The sequence below is a fragment of the Taurulus bubalis genome (genome assembly GCF_910589615.1).
Source record: "Taurulus bubalis genome assembly, chromosome: 1".
Taxonomy (NCBI): domain Eukaryota; kingdom Metazoa; phylum Chordata; class Actinopteri; order Perciformes; family Cottidae; genus Taurulus; species Taurulus bubalis.
Window position 1 is genome coordinate 2,177,586 of NC_136589.1, and position 24,698 is coordinate 2,202,283.

Consider the following 24,698-nt stretch of genomic DNA (forward strand, 5'->3'; position numbering starts at 1 on the left):
GTGTGTGAGGTCATGAGTGTTCTCAGGTGTGTGTGAGGTCAGGAGTGTTCTCAGGTGTGTGAGGTCAGGAGTGTTCTCAGGTGTGTGAGGTCATGAGTGTTCTCAGGTGTGTGTGAGGTCATGAGTGTTCTCAGGTGTGTGTGAGGTCAGGAGTGTTCTCAGGTGTGTGAGGTCATGAGTGTTCTCAGGTGTGTGAGGTCATGAGTGTTCTCAGGTGTGTGAGGTCAGGAGTGTTCTCAGGTGTGTGAGGTCAGGAGTGTTCTCAGGTGTGTGTGAGGTCAGGAGTGTTCTCAGGTGTGTGAGGTCAGGAGTGTTCTCAGGTGTGTGAGGTCAGGAGTGTTCTCAGGTGTGTGAGGTCAGGAGTGTTCTCAGGTGTGTGTGAGGTCAGGAGTGTTCTCAGGTGTGTGTGAGGTCAGGAGTGTTCTCAGGTGTGTGTGAGGTCATGAGTGTTCTCAGGTGTGTGAGGTCAGGAGTGTTCTCAGGTGTGTGTGAGGTCATGAGTGTTCTCAGGTGTGTGTGAGGTCAGGAGTGTTCTCAGGTGTGTGAGGTCAGGAGTGTTCTCAGGTGTGTGAGGTCATGAGTGTTCTCAGGTGTGTGTGAGGTCATGAGTGTTCTCAGGTGTGTGTGAGGTCAGGAGTGTTCTCAGGTGTGTGAGGTCATGAGTGTTCTCAGGTGTGTGAGGTCATGAGTGTTCTCAGGTGTGTGAGGTCAGGAGTGTTCTCAGGTGTGTGTGAGGTCAGGAGTGTTCTCAGGTGTGTGTGAGGTCAGGAGTGTTCTCAGGTGTGTGTGAGGTCAGGAGTGTTCTCAGGTGTGTGAGGTCATGAGTGTTCTCAGGTGTGTGTGAGGTCATGAGTGTTCTCAGGTGTGTGTGAGGTCATGAGTGTTCTCAGGTGTGTGTGAGGTCAGGAGTGTTCTCAGGTGTGTGAGGTCAGGAGTGTTCTCAGGTGTGTGTGAGGTCAGGAGTGTTCTCAGGTGTGTGAGGTCATAAGTGTTCTCAGGTGTGCGAGGTCAGGAGTGTTCTCAGGTGTGTGTGAGGTCAGGAGTGTTCTCAGGTGTGTGTGAGGTCAGGAGTGTTCTCAGGTGTGTGAGGTCAGGAGTGTTCTCAGGTGTGTGAGGTCAGGAGTGTTCTCAGGTGTGTGTGAGGTCAGGAGTGTTCTCAGGTGTGTGTGAGGTCAGGAGTGTTCTCAGGTGTGTGTGAGGTCAGGAGTGTTCTCAGGTGTGTGTGAGGTCAGGAGTGTTCTCAGGTGTGTGAGGTCAGGAGTGTTCTCAGGTGTGTGAGGTCAGGAGTGTTCTCAGGTGTGTGTGAGGTCATGAGTGTTCTCAGGTGTGTGTGAGGTCAGGAGTGTTCTCAGGTGTGTGAGGTCAGGAGTGTTCTCAGGTGTGTGAGGTCATGAGTGTTCTCAGGTGTGTGTGAGGTCATGAGTGTTCTCAGGTGTGTGTGAGGTCAGGAGTGTTCTCAGGTGTGTGAGGTCATGAGTGTTCTCAGGTGTGTGAGGTCATGAGTGTTCTCAGGTGTGTGAGGTCAGGAGTGTTCTCAGGTGTGTGTGAGGTCATGAGTGTTCTCAGGTGTGTGTGAGGTCAGGAGTGTTCTCAGGTGTGTGAGGTCAGGAGTGTTCTCAGGTGTGTGAGGTCATAAGTGTTCTCAGGTGTGCGAGGTCAGGAGTGTTCTCAGGTGTGTGTGAGGTCAGGAGTGTTCTCAGGTGTGTGTGAGGTCAGGAGTGTTCTCAGGTGTGTGAGGTCAGGAGTGTTCTCAAGTGTGTGAGGTCAGGAGTGTTCTCAGGTGTGTGTGAGGTCAGGAGTGTTCTCAGGTGTGTGAGGTCAGGAGTGTTCTCAGGTGTGTGTGAGGTCATGAGTGTTCTCAGGTGTGTGTGAGGTCAGGAGTGTTCTCAGGTGTGTGAGGTCAGGAGTGTTCTCAGGTGTGTGAGGTCATGAGTGTTCTCAGGTGTGTGTGAGGTCATGAGTGTTCTCAGGTGTGTGTGAGGTCAGGAGTGTTCTCAGGTGTGTGAGGTCATGAGTGTTCTCAGGTGTGTGAGGTCATGAGTGTTCTCAGGTGTGTGAGGTCAGGAGTGTTCTCAGGTGTGTGTGAGGTCAGGAGTGTTCTCAGGTGTGTGTGAGGTCAGGAGTGTTCTCAGGTGTGTGTGAGGTCAGGAGTGTTCTCAGGTGTGTGAGGTCATGAGTGTTCTCAGGTGTGTGTGAGGTCATGAGTGTTCTCAGGTGTGTGTGAGGTCAGGAGTGTTCTCAGGTGTGTGAGGTCAGGAGTGTTCTCAGGTGTGTGTGAGGTCAGGAGTGTTCTCAGGTGTGTGAGGTCATGAGTGTTCTCAGGTGTGTGTGAGGTCATGAGTGTTCTCAGGTGTGTGTGAGGTCAGGAGTGTTCTCAGGTGTGTGAGGTCAGGAGTGTTCTCAGGTGTGTGTGAGGTCAGGAGTGTTCTCAGGTGTGTGTGAGGTCAGGAGTGTTCTCAGGTGTGTGAGGTCAGGAGTGTTCTCAGGTGTGTGTGAGGTCAGGAGTGTTCTCAGGTGTGTGAGGTCATAAGTGTTCTCAGGTGTGCGAGGTCAGGAGTGTTCTCAGGTGTGTGTGAGGTCAGGAGTGTTCTCAGGTGTGTGTGAGGTCAGGAGTGTTCTCAGGTGTGTGTGAGGTCAGGAGTGTTCTCAGGTGTGTGAGGTCAGGAGTGTTCTCAGGTGTGTGTGAGGTCAGGAGTGTTCTCAGGTGTGTGCGAGGTCAGGAGTGTTCTCAGGTGTGTGCGAGGTCAGGAGTGTTCTCAGGTGTGTGAGGTCAGGAGTGTTCTCAGGTGTGTGTGAGGTCAGGAGTGTTCTCAGGTGTGTGTGAGGTCAGGAGTGTTCTCAGGTGTGTGTGAGGTCAGGAGTGTTCTCAGGTGTGTGTGAGGTCAGGAGTGTTCTCAGGTGTGTGAGGTCATGAGTGTTCTCAGGAGTGTGTGAGGTCAGGAGTGTTCTCAGGAGTGTGTGAGGTCAGGAGTGTTCTCAGGTGTGTGTGAGGTCAGGAGTGTTCTCAGGTGTGTGTGAGGTCAGGAGTGTTCTCAGGTGTGTGCGAGGTCAGGAGTGTTCTCAGGTGTGTGAGGTCAGGAGTGTTCTCAGGTGTGTGATGTCAGGAGTGTTCTCAGGTGTGTGTGAGGTCAGGAGTGTTCTCAGGTGTGTGAGGTCAGGAGTGTTCTCAGGTGTGTGTGAGGTCAGGAGTGTTCTCAGGTGTGGAGTTCCTCATGGCGTTCCTCTTGGCGCCCGCCCCTCCAGACTCACGTTGCTGATGTTCTTGTAGGCCTCCCTGGCGGCTCGGATCTCATGGGCCTCGGGGTCGATGTTGATCTGGGCTTTGCTCTTCTCGTACACTTCTCTGTACTTCAGCTGCAAGAAGAAACACACATCAAACACCTGAACACCTGAACACCTGACGCCCCCCGTGATGAAAGCTGCAGCGGCCGCTCCTACATTGCTGGTGATGTCCTTGACCCGCTTCATGTGCTGCTGGTGCGGCGTGTCGTAGGGCAGCGTGTAGCCCTTGGCCTTGGTCTTGTTGTGCTCCATCTTGTAGACGATCTGAGGAGAGATCACCGGCACGCGGTCAGGAGGAACGCAGCGCTTCATCGACACGTCACCTCTGAAGCAGGTTAAAGCTCACGTCTGTGATCTTCTTGCTGCGCTTGTGGGCCTCGTACTCGGGCGTCTCCAGCACCGAGGTGAACTTGTCCTTGGCGCGCTCGTACTGCTCCCGGTACTTCCACTGAGGACGGACACGGGAAGTTAGCGCCGCTCACAGAAGGACTGAAACAACTCAAACCATCCATGAAAAAGGGAGACGGGATTCTCAAAAAGAGATGTTGGATTTACTCCAGAAAAGACGAGGAGTCCTCATCTGACTTGTTATTACGAAATATCAAACTATTATTTAGTTTTCCATTTGCTTTTTCTTGGATAGTTCTCTGTTATTATAAAACTATTATAAGCAGTTGACTAACATTAATTATGTGATCTTCACAAACAGTTTATTGCCAAACACGTCACACACCAGGAACGCGGCTCGGTGCTTGACCATAAACAATATAGTGAATAAGAATAAAAATACATAATTTAATGAAAATGTACAATAAAAAATGGCAAACAAACGTATGATGCAGTATGTGAAACAAGTGAAGTGGTGCCATGCATACGTAGGAGAAAGCATGCTTTATGAAACATGCATGAACATGGAGGGATTCATTTGTCCAGATGAAGATGAAGATGAAGACGAAGACGAGCTCTCGGGGACCAGCGGTGCATCTTGAGCTGCTGGACCTGAGGTCAGGTCACTCAAGAGGAGGCAAAACCGACGGGAATTAAATGCTTCTTTTTTTTTATTGTCACATCTGCACACGTGTTTTAGAAATGTGTAAAGACACAAACATGTTGGGATTTGACTTGAAGCTCTCAGCTCTCTGATTATAAATAGAAAAACACTAGAACTGACTTTCATAAACTGTAGTGTAAATAAATATGTCAGCGTGGTGGAAAATATTTACATTTTCTTTTGCAAAGTGTTTTTAAAGTTGTGACTCCTGATCATCCAGGTTGCTTTAAACACTTTTAAATGCTTCTGTATTTATTTGAATGGAAGTAAATGTAAATATGAACCAAATAGTGACCGACGTAGAGATAAAAATATCTTCAGTCTCTGCACCCGTCTGCATTTTAGGACGAGTAAACTACAAGTACTGAATAGTTACAAGCTTCATTCACAACGTCCACATATTTTAAATCAATCTCTTTTTTTTTGCACGTCTATTCGTTTAAAACCGGTACCTGTGCTCAGCGTCAAATAGAGATTTTACAAAAGAAGAAGAAGAAGAAGAAGAAGACTTCACTGATTATTATTTCCAATAACTCCAGAACGTCAGAAGATATTTAAAAAGATTCAAAACTCTTTGTTTTTATCTAATGAACTATTCTGCTTTGTTGGCGTTTTGCCTTTTTAGCCTTCGACCAATCAAACAGCTGAGGGACTCGCACCTGTTCTAACAATACTTTACATTTATACGACTACAATAAGAAGATAAATCTACTTTTCAGCGGCTGCGGATGTTAAAGAGTGAAGGGAACGGTGACGGTGGATGGGTTCACATGGAGAGGAAGGTGGAATGTGTGGAAGTTAAATGGAGGGGAAGTAGTTTCCACGGGATGATGAACATGTGACCATGTGACCATGTGACCATGTGATCACACGGCTGGTTGCAGGTCGCCTCCCCTGCGGGGCCGTTTACCTTACTGCTCTGAATGGTCTGGTAAAGGGCGGTGAGGATGTCGGGGCGGTGGAACTCATTGCAACCGGTCTTTAGCAGAGCCTTTGCTTTGGATATATACCTCGCCTGTTCACACAACGACACACACACACACACACACACACACACAAAGCATGCCAGAGTTGAGGACACTTGGAAATAAAACAGCAGTGACACTGGGAGGACCGAGTGTGACGGAGCAGCTGTTTGTCCTCATCTGTGCCTTCAGAGGGACGTAGACCATAAGATCATGAGATCACAGGATCATGACTCTGGATGGCATTCATCACCTAATAAGCTTCATTTAACCTTTTAAAAACAAATCCCCCCTAATAAGACTGAGTGATTGTTATATAAAACTGTAAATAAAAATGCAAATTATTGAGACCTGGCCTGAATGTTCTCTGTTCTAAACCCTCTCTAACTTTGTTCTGCTTCACTTTATCAAAGTCAACCTTTGCAGAGAGAATGTTCACATATTGTGTTATGATTTGGGTTAGAGAATGTTCACATATTGAGCTATGATTTGGGTTAGAGAATGTTCACATATTGTGTATGATTTGGGTTAGAGAATGTTCACATATTGAGCTATGATTTAGGTTAGAGAATGTTCACATATTGAGTTATGATTTGGGTTAGAGAATGTTTGACATATTGAGTTATGATTTGGGTTAGAGAATGTTCACATATTGAGTTATGATTTGGGTTAGAGAATGTTCACATATTGAGTTATGATTTGGGTTAGAGAATGTTCACATATTGAGTTATGATTTGGGTTAGAGAATGTTCACATATTGTGCTATGATTTAGGTTAGAGAATGTTCACATATTGAGTTATGATTTGGGTTAGAGAATGTTCACATATTGAGTTATGATTTGGGTTAGAGAATGTTCACATATTGTGTTATGATTTGGGTTAGAGAATGTTCACATATTGAGCTATGATTTGGGTTAGAGAATGTTCACATATTGAGTTATGATTTGGGTTAGAGAATGTTCACATATTGAGTTATGATTTGGGTTAGAGAATGTTCACATATTGAGTTATGATTTGGGTTAGAGAATGTTCACATATTGAGTTATGATTTGGGTTAGAGAATGTTCACATATTGAGCTATGATTTGGGTTAGAGAATGTTCACATATTGAGTTATGATTTGGGTTAGAGAATGTTCACATATTGAGCTATGATTTGGGTTAAAGAATGTTCACATATTGAGTTATGATTTGGGTTAGAGAATGTTCACATATTGAGCTATGATTTGGGTTAGAGAATGTTCACATATTGAGTTATGATTTGGGTTAGAGAATGTTCACATATTGTGTATGATTTGGGTTAGAGAATGTTCACATATTGTGTATGATTTGGGTTAGAGAATGTTCACATATTGTGTATGATTTGGGTTAGAGAATGTTCACATATTGTGTATGATTTGGGTTAGAGAATGTTCACATATTGTGTATGATTTGGGTTAGAGTTGGACCTTACAGCTGCATCATTTCAAAGAAATAATCATCCTGAAAGTGATGTTTTTATGGGCGGACCTGAAACCTTTTAATTTGTTTCTGTGTGTCATCTTCATTTACTCTTAACCAGTAACATATAGACTGATATTTACACATCTGAACTACATCTCACATGTGTACCTTTTATTATAACACCAACATTATTCAAACAGCCCTAGTGGTTGCAGAGATACACCCTTTTTAGTTTGGGGACGACATTTTAGAGGAAAGGGCCTAAAAATAGGTTGGTGTTAATCAAATTAATGAGTGAATATTCGGCCCGCCAGATGTTTTCTAGCCCAAATAATAAGATACAACCCCCTCCCACCATTAAGCTTCACATCTGCCCCTTAAAGTAACCAAAGGTCGGGGCTCCTTGGTAGGAACCGTCTCCCTGGCGGCACAGATGAAGGAGCGTCCTGCTCACTCAAACCGTCCAGCTGCTGTTTGAGTGGCGACCTAGAAAAGAACAAAAGTCGCGCCGGCAGCTCCGTCATGCGACGACCTCATGCGTTGACCTCATGCATTGACCTCATGCACGGTGCAGGAGGCCTGAGGAGGTCTGAGGAGGTCTGGGGCGTAGCAGGGGGAGGCGGGCTGGTCGGTACCCGGCGTGAGAGGGAGGACGTTTACCTGGCTCATCTTGCGGTTCTCTTTGGCCAGAATGTATCTAGGGTCCTCGGTAGTTATGGTGAACTTATCCTTGGTTTTCTCATAATTGTCTCTGTAGGATCTCTGCTCAGAACGTCAGAAGGTTGTTAAACACAAACGTCCAGACAGAAAAGTGCACGAGTCACGGGTCCAGAAAAGTACATTCACTAAAGTACTTGAAGCATAAGAGTATTTACATGTTCTGCTACTTTGTATTTCTACTCTGCCACATGAGGTTCCTTCACTACATTTGATGAAAAACACATAATATGCTCATGTGAATTGATGCAGTACCAGCGCATACTTCTTTTCTACCATAGTACACAACAACAACACGCAATACTTTTACGCGTCACAAAGTACTTTTAAACTGTGGTATTTCTACTTCTACTGAAGTAAAGCATCGGAGTACTTCCTCCAGCGCTGAAACAAGTTGATACAGAGAACATTAGACACATTTTCATACACGAGGCATTACGGTCACCTAGAACAAGAGCAGGTAATACACATTACATATAAATATATAGTCAATAAACATGATAATAACAATACGATGAATTCTCAGGCGTTTACCTCCGAGCTGAGAGTCCGATAGTGTGATTAGAGTTCCTACTGAAGGGAGAGTAAATGAAGACTCACGTTGTTGATGAGCGTGGAGGCGTATTTGGCCGCCTGGAAGAACGGCGTGTCGCAGCTGTACTTGAAGTTTCCTCTGTTCTTCTCGAAGGAGGCTTTGTAGACTCTCTGTTAGCGGGAGAGGAACGAGTTAGTGTTGCATACTACCTCTCTCATAACTCTTCATATTCATAACCTGCATGGAAACATTACAAACAGGAAGCTGTCCAAGACGTCTTTGTTGTGGAAAAGGATCTAACATTTAATAAGAACTGGGACTTTTATATGAGATATGATGCAGGCTAAATTAATGCCTAATCAAAATATATTTATAGGAATACTACTCACTTTTATTTGTTACTTGTTTGCATAACCTGCTGCATTATTTGTGTAAATGTTGTGTTTATAGCTTTGTGACTGAATACTACTGAGCTAAATAATACAAAATAATAATTTAACATCGGTCCCCGTCCTTGTTTTTTACTGCTTTACTTTAATAATTTATTTTATTTCTAAGTTTGTTTTTATTGTTTCATCCATTGAACTGTTGTATCAGCTGTTGTTATATTTATTAGCTTTGTCTGTTAAAGTAAACTCTGTTTTTAAAAGGTGCCACATAAATAAAGTTATTATTAAAGTTTACTATGGCAGAATATGATTTTACAGAGAGAACTTTTCCAGAAGAATTAAATGTTCAGATGATAAATGTAATAAAATTTCACGTTCAGTCTTTAAGCTTTTGGGGTTATAGTGAAACCAAAATGGTGTAAAATATCATAATTTTATATAAAAAACACTTCATTTTCTTGAGCAAGGACCCTGAAACCTAATATCTATTTTATTTACTGCACATATTCAGAATGTGGGCTCCTGGTAATCGTGGTTTGCTGAAGGCGGCCGATACGGTGCAGATACACTGATCGTAAAATACATGTTAGACGTCACAGGTGGTATTATCTATCATATGAAATAAAAACAACAACAACAAGGTTTCCTCAGATGATTGTTGACCCTGAACTCACCTCGCTGTACAGCGCCTTGTTCTTCTCGGCCATAACCAGATCCGGCGTGTCCCACACGAAGCAGCCGATTCCCTTCAGCCACTCCAGGTCCTCCTTGTACTTCACCTGCAAGATTAGCATTAAACATTACATTATATATATATATATATCGTAAAATGCCTTTTATAAGCCGCATATACTAAATAAAACAAACAAGTCATATTTATTTCATAAACAAGCCGCGGCAGTTTATAAGCTGCTGTAGCTGCTGCAGCCGGCAGCATCTGGCGCAAGCTCGCTGCTAGATCGCTGCTAGGTCGCTGCTAGATCGCTGCTAGGTCGCTGCTAGATTCTAGCTTGCTGCTAGCTTGCTGCTAGGTCGCTCCACGGTCGCTGCTAGATCGCTGCTAGCTCGCTGCTAGATTCTAGCTTGCTGCTAGCTTGCTGCTAGGTCGCTCCACGGTCGCTGCTAGGGTACTAGCTTGCTGCTAGGTCGCTGCTAGCTTGCTGCTAGGTCGCTGCTAGCACGCTAGATTGCTGTTAGGTCGCTAGGTCGCTGCTAGCTCGCTCTGTCTCTGCAACTGCTGCTAAATTTAGAATCAGATAAATCCACAAATTAGCTGCACGGACATTTAAACCGCACGGGTCAAAGTTGAGGAAAAAAGTAGAGGCTTATAACCCGAAGTTGACGGAATATAACTATGTGTCTACTGCGGGTGAACATGTACACGCAGGGACTCACGTTGCTGACGTTGTCGTTGGCTATCTTGCTGTAGAAGAACTCGGGGCGGTCGGGGATGGACTTCCAGGTTCCCAGAGAGTTTATGTACTTCTCTCTGTACTTGACCTGAGGAAGAGGAAGAAGAAGAGCAGTAAGAACGCTGACAACTCTTAAATGTTTGGTCAGCATCGTCTCAGTGTGAGGAACACAGGTGGTGAACGGGCCGCTGACCTCGCTGATGTCGTCGGTGACCCTGCGGTGGTACGTGATGTCCAGGGCGTCCTTCACCGTGTGGTAGTGGCCCTTAGCGAGCTCGAAGGTCTCTTTGTAGCGCAGCTGCAGAGCGCACACACACACACACACACACACACACACACACACACACACACACACACGTTTAGTTATTCACTTGTTGTTATTAATTTCTTTCTTACTGTGTTACACCAAAGCAGATTCTACTCAAAGATCATTCAATCTTTTTTTTGCATATAAACAAACATAATGTCAAAAGAGAAAAACAAATATATGAATGAGTGAGACTCACGTCACTGGACTGGAGGTTTATTAGACATGAATATGAATGAGTGAGACTCACGTCACTGGACTGGAGGTTTATTAGACATGAATATGAATGAGTGAGACTCACGTCACTGGACTGGAGGTTTATTAGACATGAATATGAATGAGTGAGACTCACGTCACTGGACTGGAGGTTTATTAGACATGAATATGAATGAGTGAGACTCACGTCACTAGACTAGAGGTTTATTAGACATGAATATGAATGAGTGAGACTCACGTCACTGGACTGGAGGTTTATTAGACATGAATATGAATGAGTGAGACTCACGTCACTGGACTGGAGGTTTATTAGACATGAATATGAATGAGTGAGACTCACGTCACTGGACTGGAGGTTTATTAGACATGAATATGAATGAGTGAGACTCACGTCACTGGACTGGAGGTTTATTAGACATGAATATGAATGAGTGAGACTCACGTCACTGGACTGGAGGTAGGCCTTCTTGGCCCGGACCAGCAGAGGCGTGTCGGCGATGGCGGTGTACCTGTGCTTCATCTTCTCGTACTGGTCTTTGTATTTGTTCTACGGGAAGAAACAACGTGAGAAACACGTCAGAGGAGTTTCATTGTTTACACATTATTATTTATGCATTGTACTTTGAGGAGGAAAGAGGAAGACGAGGAAGACTCACGTCGCTGCAGACCACTTTCATTCTTCTCGCGTGGCCCATGTTTGGAGTTTCCATTTCTGGAGTGAAGTGAGACCTCTCCTTGCTGGCCACGTTGGTGTACTGGAACTGTGGAGACAAGAATGATGAGGATGAGATCACGAGCGGGGGAACAATCGCTGTGATTGACGCTCTCGGGGAGGGGGCGGAGCTTCTGAACTTACGTTGTTAGTCAGCTGCTGGGCCCACTTGGCTCTCAGGATGTCCACGGAGTCCACGGTGGTGGAGACCTTGGACTGGTCCTGCTTGCTCTGGGCTTTGTAGATCAGCTGCAGGGAGACGAGCAGAACACAGATCACAAACAGATCACAAACAGATCACAAACAGATCACAAACCACCGGAATAAACGTCTGCAGAGACACAAACTACTGCCTATGTGCAGCATAAACTACAGGATCTGCTGCTGCAGCGTCACAGTAAAAGCATTGTTTCCTTTATTAGGAAGTCGTGACGCTGACGGTGATTATTTATGACCGTTTAAAACGTGTTTCGTTTGTCAGAGTTTTCAGTTTAAAGAAAGAAAAAAAATTACGACAAATCCAGCGTTTCTTTTCTACAATTAAACACTTGTTTGTTCTCATCTTACAAAGTGAACCAAAACCTTTTAATTCATGAACAGCTACAGATTATTTTGGGTTACACTCAAATTAAACTGCTCCCAAATGTAACCCATTAACCCTTTAAAAACAGTGTGCGTGTCTTATTAGTATGTGGGCTGTTGTTAGGGAACCAGAATACAGTTTTAAAAACTCGGTGACCGCTCCAGGAGGCATTTTTGGGAAATCTTGCTCATATCGTGCTGGATGTTCACAGTTATGATCCAAATATCTTTTAAAAGTGATTTTTTTGCAGATATACATTTTTTTCCCAAGACTTTGCTGAACAAATACATACAATAAACACAAGTATTGGAATTCATTTGGGGTTCCTACGACGACTCAAACACAGAGGAAAAGAAAAAAAAGTCTAGAGCCAAAATTAGTTCATTCAAATGAATATAAAACAGAATAAAATCCTCCAACGAACAGCATATTAAACACAATAAAACAATGTTATGAGTCTTAAAGCGGCGGGTGACTCACGCTGCTCATGTGCGTCTTCAGCTCGGTGACCCGCTTGTACTCGGGCGTGTCCAGGACCACGGAGAAGTTGGCCAGGTTCTTCTTGGCCTCCACCGGGTACGTGACCTGCCAGACAGGAAGTACACGCAGGCTCGTGACGCCACGGCAGGAAGTCACGACGCGGGGTTCACACTTCACCCCGGCACCGCTTATAATAACGTAGTATAGCAGAGTAACAGTAGTTAACTGTTTATAATAACGTAGTATAACAGAGTAACAGTAGTTAACTGTTTATAATAACGTAGTATAGCAGAGTAACAGTAGTTAACTGTTTATAATAACGTAGTATAGCAGAGTAACAGTATTTAACTGTTTATAATAACGTAGTATAGCAGAGTAACAGTAGTTAACTGTTTATAATAACGTAGAATAGCAGAGTAACAGTAGTTAACTGTTTATAATAACGTAGTATAGCAGAGTAACGGTAGTTAACTGTTTATAATAACGTAGTATAGCAGAGTAACGGTAGTAAGGAGGACCCTCCTCCACTAACCCTTCCACTAGCACACGTACCCGCTGCTTGTTGATGTTGCGGACGTGGATCATCTCCGGCGTGTCGTACAGGAAGCAGCCGAGTCCTCTCAGCCACGTCAGGTCCTCTTTGTATTTCAGCTAGGAAACAAACAGATACAGGACGTGAAGCGACATCTTGAGAGCTGCAGCTCGAGGGGTCGGTGGGCGTGTCTTCACCTCGCTGGTGATCTCGTTGACGTGGTAGCAGTGCATGAGCTGGGGCGTGATGGGCAGGGAGATCAGCTGGCCTCTGCTGCTGTAGTACTTCTCTCTGTAGCACAGCTGGGAACGAGAGGAGACAAAGAAACTGCTCATGGAGCCGCGGGGGACTAAAGCAACGAGTGAGGACTGCAGGTGTGCGGCGGCGGGTCCATACGTCACTCAGGTGCGTCTGGTTCATCTTCACTTGGCGGATGTCCGGAGTGTCGTAGGTCGTGTGGATCTTGTCCTTCTGCTTGTGGTAGTCCTCCCGGTACAGCCGCTGTGGAGGGAAGGAGGGAGGGAGGGAGGGAGGGAGGAAGGAAGGAAGGAAGAAAGAAACATATGAGAAAAAGAAAAATGTAGTATAACTTTTAGAGCAATGATTACATATTTTTGTAGCCAATACTAATTATTGATAATTGATTATTATATTCATGTGAAAACATCTGGATTTATTCTAGTTTATCACCAACACTACATTTTACTAGATTACACCTGAACGCATCATGAGAACGTTATCATTTACCTTCAGCTAGTACTCATTGTCACGGAGCGGAGCCTGAATGCATCACGAGAACGTTTTCATTTACCTTCAGCTAGTACTCATTGTCACGGAGCGGAGCCTGAATGCATCACGAGAACGTTTTCATTTACCTTCAGCCAGTACTCATTGTCACGGAGCCTGAACGCATCATAATCTTACGTTGTTGGTGATCTTGTTGGCCTTTCTGGAGTTGACGAAGTTGACGCCCTCTGGGTGAAGAGTGTAGGCCTTCGCCTTCATCATCTCGTAGGCTTCCTTGTACTTCACCTGCACAAATAAAAGCACAACATGGTTCAGTAAGACCAAAACAAAGAAAAGAAACCTCCAGAGACAAGCAGCAGTGTTTACTCACGTAGCTGGTGACGACGCTGTTCAGCTTGGCCTGCTTGATGAGGGGCGTGTCGTGTGGGAGGGAGTAGCCGGTGGGCATGTGGTTCTTGTTGGCCTCCTTGTACCAGTTCTGGGAGAGGAAAGAGGACCAGGTGAGAGGGTGGCAGAGTCAAGAGGTGTTTGAAAACACCTTGAAAGGACGCCGAGACTCCAAAGACCGGTTCTGTCCGAAGACATCATTATCGTTTCAGGTTATTGTCTTTATTAAGTTTCAGCTCACAAACAATATTTAAGTCTTAAGTGGAGCAAAAATCACAATCATGGGCTGAGACAGTGTCTTGTGTTGATGTGCCAAATATATATGTCTTATATATATATATATATATAATCTTCCTTTAACTTGAAAACTGGAGCCCATATGGGCAGATATTGCTATAAAAACTGTATAATTCATGTCTTCATTTACTCATAACCAGTAACAAATATACTGATGTTTGCACATCCGAACACACAACTCACATTATACTCTTTTATTATAACACCAACATTATTCAAACAGCCCTCGTGGTTGCAGAGATTCACCCTTTTTAGTTTGGGGATGACATTTTCGAGAATAGGTGGGTTTTCAAAAGGTTAAATCTTCTCAAGACTCACTTTTATCAAATGTCTTTTTCCTAACTGATGGCATAATGCTGCATGTGTTTAAACCCTTGTACCTTCCATTGTTTTTGAGAGGAACATGCATGTCATGACCATCGGTTCATCGCTCTTACGTCGCTCTGGATGTAGTTGGCCATGCGGGCGCGCTCCGTGTCCACGGTCACAGCCGGGGCGCTGTTGGTTCCCTTGATGTTGGCGTTGTAATCGTAGCGGTAGTGCAGCTGGAAAGACACAAAAAGGATGAGATGAACGGTGTTTTTATTGTATAGGAAGTCATGGACCTCTTTGAAGGACATTCACTCACGTCGCTCAGGTTCTGGGAGTTCTGCTTGGCCGTCTCGTACACCGGAGTGTCCGTCACCACCGAGTACTCGCTGAAGGACTCGATAGCTTTGGCTCTGTACTTGTTCTGGAAGATAAACACACTGGCGGTCAGAATCAGGAGAGTTCACGGGAGCGGCAGGACGTGCGGCGAGCGCGTGGAGGCGCTGACCTCGCTCTGCAGGTCTCCGGCGTTCTTCACGCGGATGATCTCCGGCGTGTCCCAGGCGTAGCAGCCGATTCCCCTCAGCCAGTTCAGGTCGTCCTTGTAGAAGATCTGCGGAGAGAGACGAGCGTTTGTGTCGCAAAACCCTGTTTTCATACGTTTATACAGAGGCAAACAGGACGAAAACTGAAACGTTAATAAGGTTCCTTACAATTACTGCATCTCACTACTGCATTGTATTTCTTAAACTGCAATGCAACTTTTATTCAACTTCAATTTTTTATTTTGCTTTTTCAACTTTAATTTTTTTTGCATTATGTTTTGATGCTTTTAATGGTTTTATGTGAAGCACTTTGGATCTTTATTTAAACATTTCTTTATTTACACAGCTGTCATTGCAACACAACATCTTGAAATATTGTGCTTCAGTCTCAAGACGCTAATAATTTCCATATATTATTAATATATAATATTTGTAACTTGGCTCCTGAAACAGGAATTCTTAAAAATCTGCTTTTGAGTAAATATTTAGAAGCCAAATCTAAATTTTATACAGGATATTCAACCTTTGTTTCTTTATAACACATTTAATACTTTCTCTACAGGGTTTGTTTGAAGGTAATAAAGAAGTTTATGAATATGAGTTATGAGTTTACTGTTCTCGGTTGGTGTTTTGTTGACTTCCTACTTCTTCACAGTACATTTAGTTTGCCCGTCCTCTGGCGTCATGGAGAATGAAGCAGCTCACAGCTCACAGTGTGTAATCAAAGCTTAAATGTGCAGTTTGTTGCTATCAGCGCTGATCTTTTATTTATTTGTTGCAATGAGGCTTATTTAAAGAACGGCGCTGATCGTGCTCCAAATGTCTCAACATTTTTGCATATTAGCAAATTTAAATACGAGCAAAGAGGACAGAAGCGCCGCTTAACTCTTCCCTTTAAAGTGCATTTCACTCGTTTTACTCTTTGGGAATTACAAGTTTTCTTTTTTTATATTTGTATTTCTGCAGGTTTATTTTCAATCCTTTTGTGAACTCATCACATCTTGCTTGAACTTTCAGTGCATTTATTAATGTAGAGAATGAGAAGGCAGCCAGTCCCTTAATAAAAGATGAAGTAGACATGTCTTAATAATATCCTGCATTGCACAAGATGCCTAAACACAGGGTTCATCCACATTCTGACCAATTTCTTTTTTTTAGCGTCTTTCTTTTAAAAGCATATTAATTATTTCAAACTCAGCGTAAATAAACGACATGAACACATGAATATAACACATTTACATGACTTTTCCAAAGCTTTTGGGATTTCTTTTTTTTTTCAAGGACTTTTCCAGGCCTGGAAAAAAACATTTTAAAATTCCATGACTTTTCCAGGTTTTCCGTGACGTAAGAACCCTGTGAGCAGTGCTATGACACGCAGAGCGGGGACTCACGTCGCTGAGCTGCTCGTTGACCTTGCGGGCCTGCGTGTACACCTGCATGTCGGGCAGGCAGATCCACTGGTGCAGGAACTTGCGGTAGTGGACCCCGCTGACGGTGACCTGGGTTTTGCGGGCCGACAGGATCTCCAGCATGTCCGGCGGGATGTGGTTCTTGGCCTTGGTCTTCTCGTAGTCCTCCCTGTACAGACGCTAGACAGAAGGGACAACCCACCGCCGTTATTCTCCTCAGGAAAAGAGAAGAGGCAGACGTGCGGCGATGCGGCGGCTCGACAGACTCCACTTACGTCCAGCACCAGCTTCCCAGCTTTCACGCAGCGAGCGGTGGCCGGATCGTCCTCCAGGGACTTGGGCAGACTGTAGAGGGATTTGAACTTCTCGTACTCCTCCTTGTACTTCACCTAAAGAGAAGAAAGAAAAAGGGGGAGGGGCCACGGGATTCACAGCGTGTGACTTAAAACTCCGAAGCACATGATCGACATGGACCGGAACGAACAGGAAGTGGAACTCACGGCGCTGAGGATGACCTTCTGCTGTTTGGCGTGCTTCATGGCGTGCGAGTCGTGGGGAATCTTGTAGCTATTGGCTTTGATCTTGTCCCAGGCGGCGCTGTACTCTTTCTGTCGTCAGAAGCAGAAAAAAGAAACCATTACGTCGCCGCTCACAGCCGTGCAGCGCGGCCGAAGGAGAGGCGTGTGGGTCGTCTTACGTTGCTGAAGAAGTGCTTGAAGTCGTGGCACCTGGCGTAGTCGTACGTGTCCAGAACGGTGGTGTACAGGTGCTTCTCCTTGTGGTAAGCCTCCCGGTAGTTGAGCTGTGGACGACAAGCGTTGGATTAACGAACTCGACCGGCCATTTTACTCAAACGTTATGTTTTGTGTGTTTTATTTAAAGCTCACTCACATCACTGGCCCAGGTGTTGCCCAGGACGGCGGTCACGTAGGCCGGGGTGTCTGTCACGATGGAGTAGTTGTTGAATTCCTTCTTGGCCTCGTGTCTGTATTGAAGCTGAAACGGGAAAATATGACACGGGTGAGTATTGAATTAAAAGGTTAACCGCATGAATGTGAATACCTTAACTCACTTCACTCTGCAGGTCGTAGGACTTCTTGGCGCGGACAATCTCCGGCGTGTCCCAGACAAAGCAACCCATCCCCTTCATCCAGTTCAGGTCCTCCTTGTAGAACACCTGTTGAATGGAAACAGCAGAAAAGCTGCTTTTACAATCACTCTCAATTGTTAAAGATCCTACAGTTACTACAAGAGCTTTAACATTGTGTCCCTGTGGACTAAAGCGGTATTGCTTCAGAGCACCAGACATAGAAGCAGACCTCACAGTAACTTTAAATAAGAGAGCTTTTCATCAAATACCAACCACATATTTTATATATATATACATACATATATATATATATATATGTATATATATATATATATATATATATATATATATATATATATAGTAGATGAGCCCTGAAGAAGAACCTACATCACTGAGAATCTCGTTGGTCTTGCGGGCGCGGATGAGGTCCTCCTGCTCGGGGTGGCATGTCCACTGGTGCAGGTATGTGCGGTAGAGCACGTCGCTCAGCATGTCCTGGCACCGCTTAGCAACCTTGTTGGCGATGATGTCGGGTGGGAGGTGGGTCTTGGTCTTGGTGTGGTGGTAGTCCTTCGTGTAGATCCTCTGTGAAGACATTCAGACCACGGCAGGTTATTTACACTGTTCCTGCCAACATATCCCATAGCAAAAGTATTAAGATGCCTTGATGTATGTGGAACAAGTAAAGTCTATGCTTCATGTGTTAAAGCTGCATTCTCTCTCCTGACCACCAGGGGGCGACTCCTCTGGTTGTATAGAAGTATATGCTTCATGTGTTAAAGCTGCATTCTCTCTCCTGACCACCAGGGGGCGACTCCTCTGGTTGTATAGAAGTCTATGCTTCATGTGTTAAAGCTGCATTCTCTCTCCTGGCCACCAGGGGGCGACTCCTCTGTTTGTATAGAAGTCTATGCTTCATGTGTTAAAGCTGCATTCTCTCTCCTGGCCACCAGGGGGCGACTCCTCTGGTTGTATAGAAGTCTATGCTTCATGTGTTAAAGCTGCATTCTCTCTCCTGGCCACCAGGGGGCGACTCCTCTGGTTGTATAGAAGTCTATGCTTCATGTGTTAAAGCTGCATTCTCTCTCCTGGCCACCAGGGGGCGACTCCTCTGGTTGTATAGAAGTCTATGCTTCATGTGTTAAAGCTGCATTCTCTCTCCTGACCACCAGGGGGCGACTCCTCTGGTTGTATAGAAGTCTATGCTTCATGTGTTAAAGCTGCATTCTCTCTCCTGACCACCAGGGGGCGACTCCTCTGGTTGTATAGAAGTATATGCTTCATGTGTTAAAGCTGCATTCTCTCTCCTGACCACCAGGGGGCGACTCCTCTGGTTGTATAGAAGTATATGCTTCATGTGCTAAAGCTGCATTCTCTCTCCTGGCCACCAGGGGGCGACTCCTCTGGTTGTATAGAAGTCTATGCTTCAACAAACCGACAGGTGACACCCACTCCTTCTGTCTATTGTCTGAGACGAACACAAACAGTTCTTCGGAGGTCTTACCAGGCCCTTGTTCTTCTCCTGCTGTCCACAGCGCATCACCTCGGGGAAGTCCACCAGCGTCCCGGCCATGTAGTGACCCTTGGCCTTCTCATGTAAATCATGGTACTTGGCCTAGAAGGATCCAGAACAATAAAGAGTCTCAACTGTCTGATTCCATGTGCTTTTGCGTTTTCTAAAAAGAAGACACTCACATCGCTGATGATCTCCCTGCCCTTCTTGCCGCTGACCAGCGGGATGTACTGGTGGTTCAGCTGGTAGCCGGACGCCTTCGACTCGTCCCATTTCTGTTTGTAGAGTTTCTGAAATCGCACAGGCACAAAGTGTAAAACATATATACATATATATATATATGACATCATAAAAAATTATTGCAGTGATAAGTACTTTGCATTACCTCACTGATGTTCTTGGACACCTCCCTGCTGTGGGCCAGCTGAGGAGTGTCTTCTGAACCAATGTAGTGACCCTTTTCTGCATTGAAGGTCTCCTTGTACTTCAGCTGAAGCAGGAAACAAACAGATTCGATCAAAATGAATTACCAAGCTACTTTTAAATGAAGAAGTATACCAGATTGTAGTTTTCCTCCTTACATCACTGAGGTTTGCATCGTTAATCCTCGCCAAGATGAGCTCCGGCCGGTCCACGATCAGGGTGAATTTGGCAAAGCCGTCTCGGGCGCTCTTCTTGTAGTGCCTCTGGAGTGGAAAACAAACATCACGGAGGTGAGACACAAACCACCTGGCTGGAGGAAGAAGGTGCTGAAAGACCGGGGGTCACCCACCTCGTTGATGATCTCCTGGGCCCTCCGGACCTTCACGTGGTCGACAGACTCAGCCGCCACCCAGCCGCAGCCGCGGAGCCATTCCATGTCAGCCTTGTACACATTCTGAAGATGGGAAGCGAGACGTTGAGATACAGTTCTGAGTGATTTTATGTCACGCACATAACCAACCCAATGGGTTTATAAGACACCAAAGATACAGCTGCAGGGAAGGTTCCTTTGAAACGAGCTAAACTCTCAACAAAGTCCTGACTGTTTGTGTCCTGGCTCCTCGATGGTGGAATGAGCTCCCCATTGACATCAGGACAGCAGGAAGTCTCTACATCTTCCGTTGCAAAATAATGCCTTGAATAAGGAAAGTTAGCAGCACTTAAATGTCTCTTACTGAGAGCACTTTGTAGTAGAAAGTAGTAGTTGAAGCTAAATGAAATGTAATGTAATGAAACCTTGAAAATATGGGCGGTCTCTGGGTGTGAGACCCCTGGATTGACACTTGAGACCCCCTGAAAGCCTCAATTGCTAATTCTTACTAGTTGTCACTACAACGTCTTTTGAAAGCGTACTAGTGCCCAGTATTCGTTATTCAAACTGCAAAATATATATTCACAAATACAAATAGTTATTTTTCTGCCAGCTAGAAACGCAGCAGTCTTTTTGGGGCCTTAATTGGACATCCTTTGGACGGATTTATCCAGAACCTTTCTGGAGAAGCTGGATTTAAAAAGTCCAGCCGAAAGAAACGATCATAACCAGAGTTTGTTTTACTAAATCTCAACATCTCAATAAACAAGGTCTGTCACTGGGGCTCAATGGTAAATGTTATAACTGTGCACGTCTTTGTCTTTTGTTTCTGGGAAATTGACAAATGGTTGATTTAAAAAAAAACGTCAGAGTCCACTCACGCTGCTCTGGAGCTCGTAGGCTTTGCGGGCCTGGATGACGTCGGTCTGGTCCGGCATACAGGTCCAATTGTGCAGGCGGGTCCTGTAGAGGGTGTCGTTGACCTGGATCTGGCACTTCTTGGCCAGTTCGAACTGCAGCATGTCCACCGGCAGGTTGAACTTGGTCTTGGAGTCGTTGAAGTCCTTCTTGTACAGGGCGTCGCTGGCGATCTTGGCGGAGTTCAGAGCCAGCATGATCAGAGGGTCGTCGTGGACGCTGAGGGCTCCGATGTGGTGGCCCACCTGCTTGCGGTAGCTCTCGAGGTACTTGTGCTGCGGGACGGACAGAAACCGTGAACTCAGAACTACTGGTGGACGTTTCTCATTGTGAAAAACCCGACTTTGTCCCACTCACTTGACTCTGCACTTTACTCGTCTGGATGCACTGCTTGATGGGAACGGCATCTCCAGGCATGAAGTAGCCGGTGGCCTTGACCATGTCCCACGCTTTGGTGTAGAGTTTCTGTAAGAGATGGACGTAGTGGTGAGGGTTGATGATGACGCGTGACGACAAAGTCCTGTGACTTGGCGAGGAGTCGGACTTACCGGGTGGACGTTCTTCGCCACCTCTCTGGCGGTGGCCAGAGTCGGGGTGTCCAGCACCGTGAACTTGGTCTTGTCCTTGTGCCAGGCCTCGCGGTACGTAGCCTGAGCAGAGAGACAGATCACAACTCAGTCACCGGAAACAAACACGAGGTCATGTGACTATTCTGTGAGGCGCTCCAGTGGTCGCCAACAGACGGATAGAGAAAACATTTGAACCAATAGACCCCCATTTGATTACTTACATTAAGACAATTATGTATCTGTTTTATGAACTATAATAGTTATGCATTAAATGTAATATGAAATACGTCACTTAGTCAGATTACTCAATGATTGAAAAGGCGAGAAACTTCAGGAAAAAACATTGTTCTTCATTCACCGGTACATTCCATATTTTTGGTCTATTTCTTTAAACAAACATTTATTTTACTACTTGCTGATAACTGTACAGTTAACCTAGTTAGTGAACGCAATAACTACAGGAAACTTGTGTAAAACAGGCAATATAGATGAATTTTGAGGAGATTTTCTGCCTGCTATCAGTTTAGCAACTTTTAATACAATTCTCTGTATTGTGCATAATTTTTTTACAATCATATAAAATTAACAAGCCTTTTTTTTTAAAGGGACAAATTCAGTGTTTTCTTCTCCTTGACGCTTGGCCAATGTTTTATTAGTTGTTTTAACTTCAAAGAAAATAATGAAATGCTGCAAAACAGGCCAAAAGTTTATATTTATATATATTATTTAGACTTTTCTTTGCACTTTACCCCATGTTGCTCTAAATCCTGTACATTTCCTGGACTAATAAAGGATTATTTTAACTGAACTTATCTTCACTCAGGAGAACAAATCAAATCCAAGCATCCTCTGACTAGCAGAGAGCCGTCCTCACCTCGTCGAGGACAGCAGCAGCGTTCTTCGCACAAACCATGTCGACTCTGTCAGTCGGACATGTGAATTTCTGATCATCCAACTTGACGCGGTAGCCTCTCTGTAGCGTAACAAGAAAGACACACGAGAACAAGAATTCAGATCATTTACTAAAAGGTGCACATGCATTTTTATCTAGCTTCAAAAAAGATATACATGTTTTCTTTTTTGTGAATATAAATGTCTGAGATTTCCAAAGAAAGTGAAATTGTAGCGGGACTTACGTCAGCCAGGATCTTCTGTGCGTTCTTCACCTTCATCACCCCCACAGACTCGTGTGCCATCCATCCACAGCCGCGCAGCCACTCCATGTCAGCTTTGTACACGGCCTGAGGAGACAAATCAGACACATGTTTCTGTGTTTCCGCCCCAGCAGAAAAGCATTTATACAGAAAATAATCACAACGCGAGTATACATATCGTCCGTAAACCCACGTCGCTCTGCAGGTCGTAGGCCTTCCTGGCCTGGACCACGTCGGTGGAGTCCGGCAGGCAGGTCCACTGGTGCAGGTGGGTTCTGTAGTTGAAGTCGTTGACTTGGATCTGGCACTTCTTGGCCAGCTCAAGATTCAGCATGTCCGCCGGCAGGTTGAACTTGGTCTTGGACTTGTTGAAGTCCTTCTTGTACAGGGCGTCGCTGGCGATCTTGGCAGAGTTCATCGCCAGCATGATCAGAGGGTCGTCCTGGACGCAGCGAGCGCCGATGTGGTGGCCCACCTGCTTACGGTACGCTGTGTGGTACTTGTACTGCACAAAAAAAGAGACGAAAATACTGAATGACGACAAAGAAAGTGTCTAATTTATGAATGTGTATTTAAACCGTCTCTTCTTACGTCACTAATGATATCTCTGGACGCTCTGGCCTTCAGCACGGCGATAGCATCCTCCTTGATGTGGTAGCCTTTGGCCTTCTGGCTGTCCCATGCCTTTGTGTACAGTTTCTGCACACAGCAAGAAAATATGATTTAAACAACAAAAAAACTGACTTGTATATACTTTGAAGACATTTATGTAAAGATTGACATCTGCAGAACTCATTCAGATGCTGTAAGAAAGCAGACGTACGTTGCTTATGCTGATGGCGTTGGCTTTGGACAGCACCATGCCGGGCATGTCAGGCGGCAGGTGAAAGGAGAGCTTGTCTTTATCCCAGACTTCCCGATACTTCCTCTGTCAGACAGATGCAAAGAAACAACAACATTAACGTCTCATTCGTGGAGATAATCGTACGACAGCGCGTATCGTTCAGGTCTAAACACGTCATTACTCACATCGCTGATGTTGTCGGCGTTCTGCTTGGACAAGAGGATGGCCGGGAGGTCGACCACGCTGGTGAACTTCACGGAGCTCGGGGGCTGGCGGTAGAGCCTCTCGTTGATGATGGCCTGAGCGTTCCTCGCTTTGACGACGTCCACGGAGTCGTGAGGCGACCAGCCGCATCCTCTCAGCCACTCCATGTCAGCTTTGTACACGGCCTGGAGGACGGAGAGCAGGTCAAACCCAGACAGACGCTGCTGTGTTCTCCTGCCTTTTGTGTCCCGTAGACGGTCGAACACAAGCAAGAAACCTCGAGGGATTCTGACCCCAGTTTTAAAGCTTGTTGACCAAATTGACTTTTATCGTTTGCACCAATATAGTGAAGGTGAGACGTTCACTGAACCAGGGAGACGCTGGAAAGATTTCTTTATGCTTCTAGTCGTCTTGACTACGGTTATATTCTATGTACAAGCCGACCAAAAACTAAAATAGACCTTCTGTGTTGAGCAATCCTCCACTGGCTTCCTGCATCTTTCCTTCAAGTCTCTGATGTTGAAGTCTTTCTCTTAGTTTTTAAAGCACTACACGCCTCACCATCTTTCATAACTCAGACCCCCAAAGGGTTCTGATCCTCCACAGCTTCTCTTTTAACTGTTTCCAAGGTCGCCACAAAAAGACCTTTGAGGATGCTACTGTTAGCCGCTACGCCCTCAAATGATAATGCCTTTCAATAATGACCCTTTTGCAGTTCGTAAACAGTGAGGACAAACACAAGTCTGCACATGCAGATTGGCAACCTTGGTCCCTTAAATACTTCCTCATCTGAATCTGAATATCAACTAAACCAAGCCTGAGAATGTTTAACTGCATGGTTAAGAACACAAGATAAGAGCTAAAAACCAACTGGAGCAGATTCCTCTCCAGCTTTTCAGGTGCTCACGTCGCTCTGCAGGTCGTAGGCCTTCCTGGCCTGGACCACGTCGGTGGAGTCCGGCAGGCAGGTCCACTGGTGCAGGTGGGTTCTGTAGTTGAAGTCGTTGACTTGGATCTGGCACTTCTTGGCCAGCTCGATCGTCAGCATGTCCACCGGCAGGTTGTACTTGGTCTTGGTCAAGTTGAAGTCCTTCTTGTAGATGTTGTCGCTGGAGATCTTGGCTGCGTTGGCGGCCAGCATGATCAGAGGGTCGTCCAGGACGCTGAGCGCGCCGATGTGGTGGCCCACCTGCTTGCGGTACGCTGTCTTGTACTTGTACTGAAGGTTTTGGAATGGAAGTAGTTTTGATTAGTTTTATTGACAAAAATAAATAAAATGCTGCAGAAGAATTCAGCT

General features: G+C 45.3%; 1 protein-coding gene across 1 annotated transcript in view; it reads right to left on the reverse strand.

Annotated features, from left to right (window-relative positions):
• Positions 1–24,698, reverse strand: part of neb (nebulin) — a 109,993-nt gene that overhangs the window by 39,543 nt on the left and 45,752 nt on the right. The window contains exons 69-110 of the mRNA XM_079218401.1: positions 24,309–24,620; positions 23,383–23,586; positions 23,177–23,281; positions 22,945–23,052; positions 22,547–22,858; positions 22,336–22,440; positions 22,074–22,172; positions 21,179–21,280; positions 20,988–21,095; positions 20,594–20,905; positions 19,692–19,796; positions 19,501–19,605; positions 19,305–19,409; positions 19,102–19,209; positions 18,911–19,021; positions 17,794–17,991; positions 17,389–17,493; positions 17,208–17,312; positions 17,014–17,118; positions 16,817–16,924; positions 16,592–16,705; positions 16,299–16,496; positions 14,871–14,975; positions 14,682–14,786; positions 14,491–14,598; positions 13,740–13,847; positions 13,547–13,654; positions 13,019–13,123; positions 12,820–12,924; positions 12,643–12,741; positions 12,091–12,195; positions 11,172–11,276; positions 10,972–11,076; positions 10,758–10,862; positions 9,986–10,090; positions 9,776–9,880; positions 9,055–9,159; positions 8,057–8,161; positions 7,400–7,501; positions 3,629–3,730; positions 3,439–3,546; positions 3,250–3,354 (exon numbers count right to left, since the gene is read on the reverse strand). Coding sequence (XP_079074527.1) covers positions 3,250–3,354; positions 3,439–3,546; positions 3,629–3,730; positions 7,400–7,501; positions 8,057–8,161; positions 9,055–9,159; positions 9,776–9,880; positions 9,986–10,090; positions 10,758–10,862; positions 10,972–11,076; positions 11,172–11,276; positions 12,091–12,195; positions 12,643–12,741; positions 12,820–12,924; positions 13,019–13,123; positions 13,547–13,654; positions 13,740–13,847; positions 14,491–14,598; positions 14,682–14,786; positions 14,871–14,975; positions 16,299–16,496; positions 16,592–16,705; positions 16,817–16,924; positions 17,014–17,118; positions 17,208–17,312; positions 17,389–17,493; positions 17,794–17,991; positions 18,911–19,021; positions 19,102–19,209; positions 19,305–19,409; positions 19,501–19,605; positions 19,692–19,796; positions 20,594–20,905; positions 20,988–21,095; positions 21,179–21,280; positions 22,074–22,172; positions 22,336–22,440; positions 22,547–22,858; positions 22,945–23,052; positions 23,177–23,281; positions 23,383–23,586; positions 24,309–24,620 — 5,334 coding nt within the window. The remainder of the gene's footprint in view (positions 1–3,249; positions 3,355–3,438; positions 3,547–3,628; positions 3,731–7,399; positions 7,502–8,056; positions 8,162–9,054; positions 9,160–9,775; positions 9,881–9,985; positions 10,091–10,757; positions 10,863–10,971; positions 11,077–11,171; positions 11,277–12,090; positions 12,196–12,642; positions 12,742–12,819; positions 12,925–13,018; positions 13,124–13,546; positions 13,655–13,739; positions 13,848–14,490; positions 14,599–14,681; positions 14,787–14,870; positions 14,976–16,298; positions 16,497–16,591; positions 16,706–16,816; positions 16,925–17,013; positions 17,119–17,207; positions 17,313–17,388; positions 17,494–17,793; positions 17,992–18,910; positions 19,022–19,101; positions 19,210–19,304; positions 19,410–19,500; positions 19,606–19,691; positions 19,797–20,593; positions 20,906–20,987; positions 21,096–21,178; positions 21,281–22,073; positions 22,173–22,335; positions 22,441–22,546; positions 22,859–22,944; positions 23,053–23,176; positions 23,282–23,382; positions 23,587–24,308; positions 24,621–24,698) is intronic.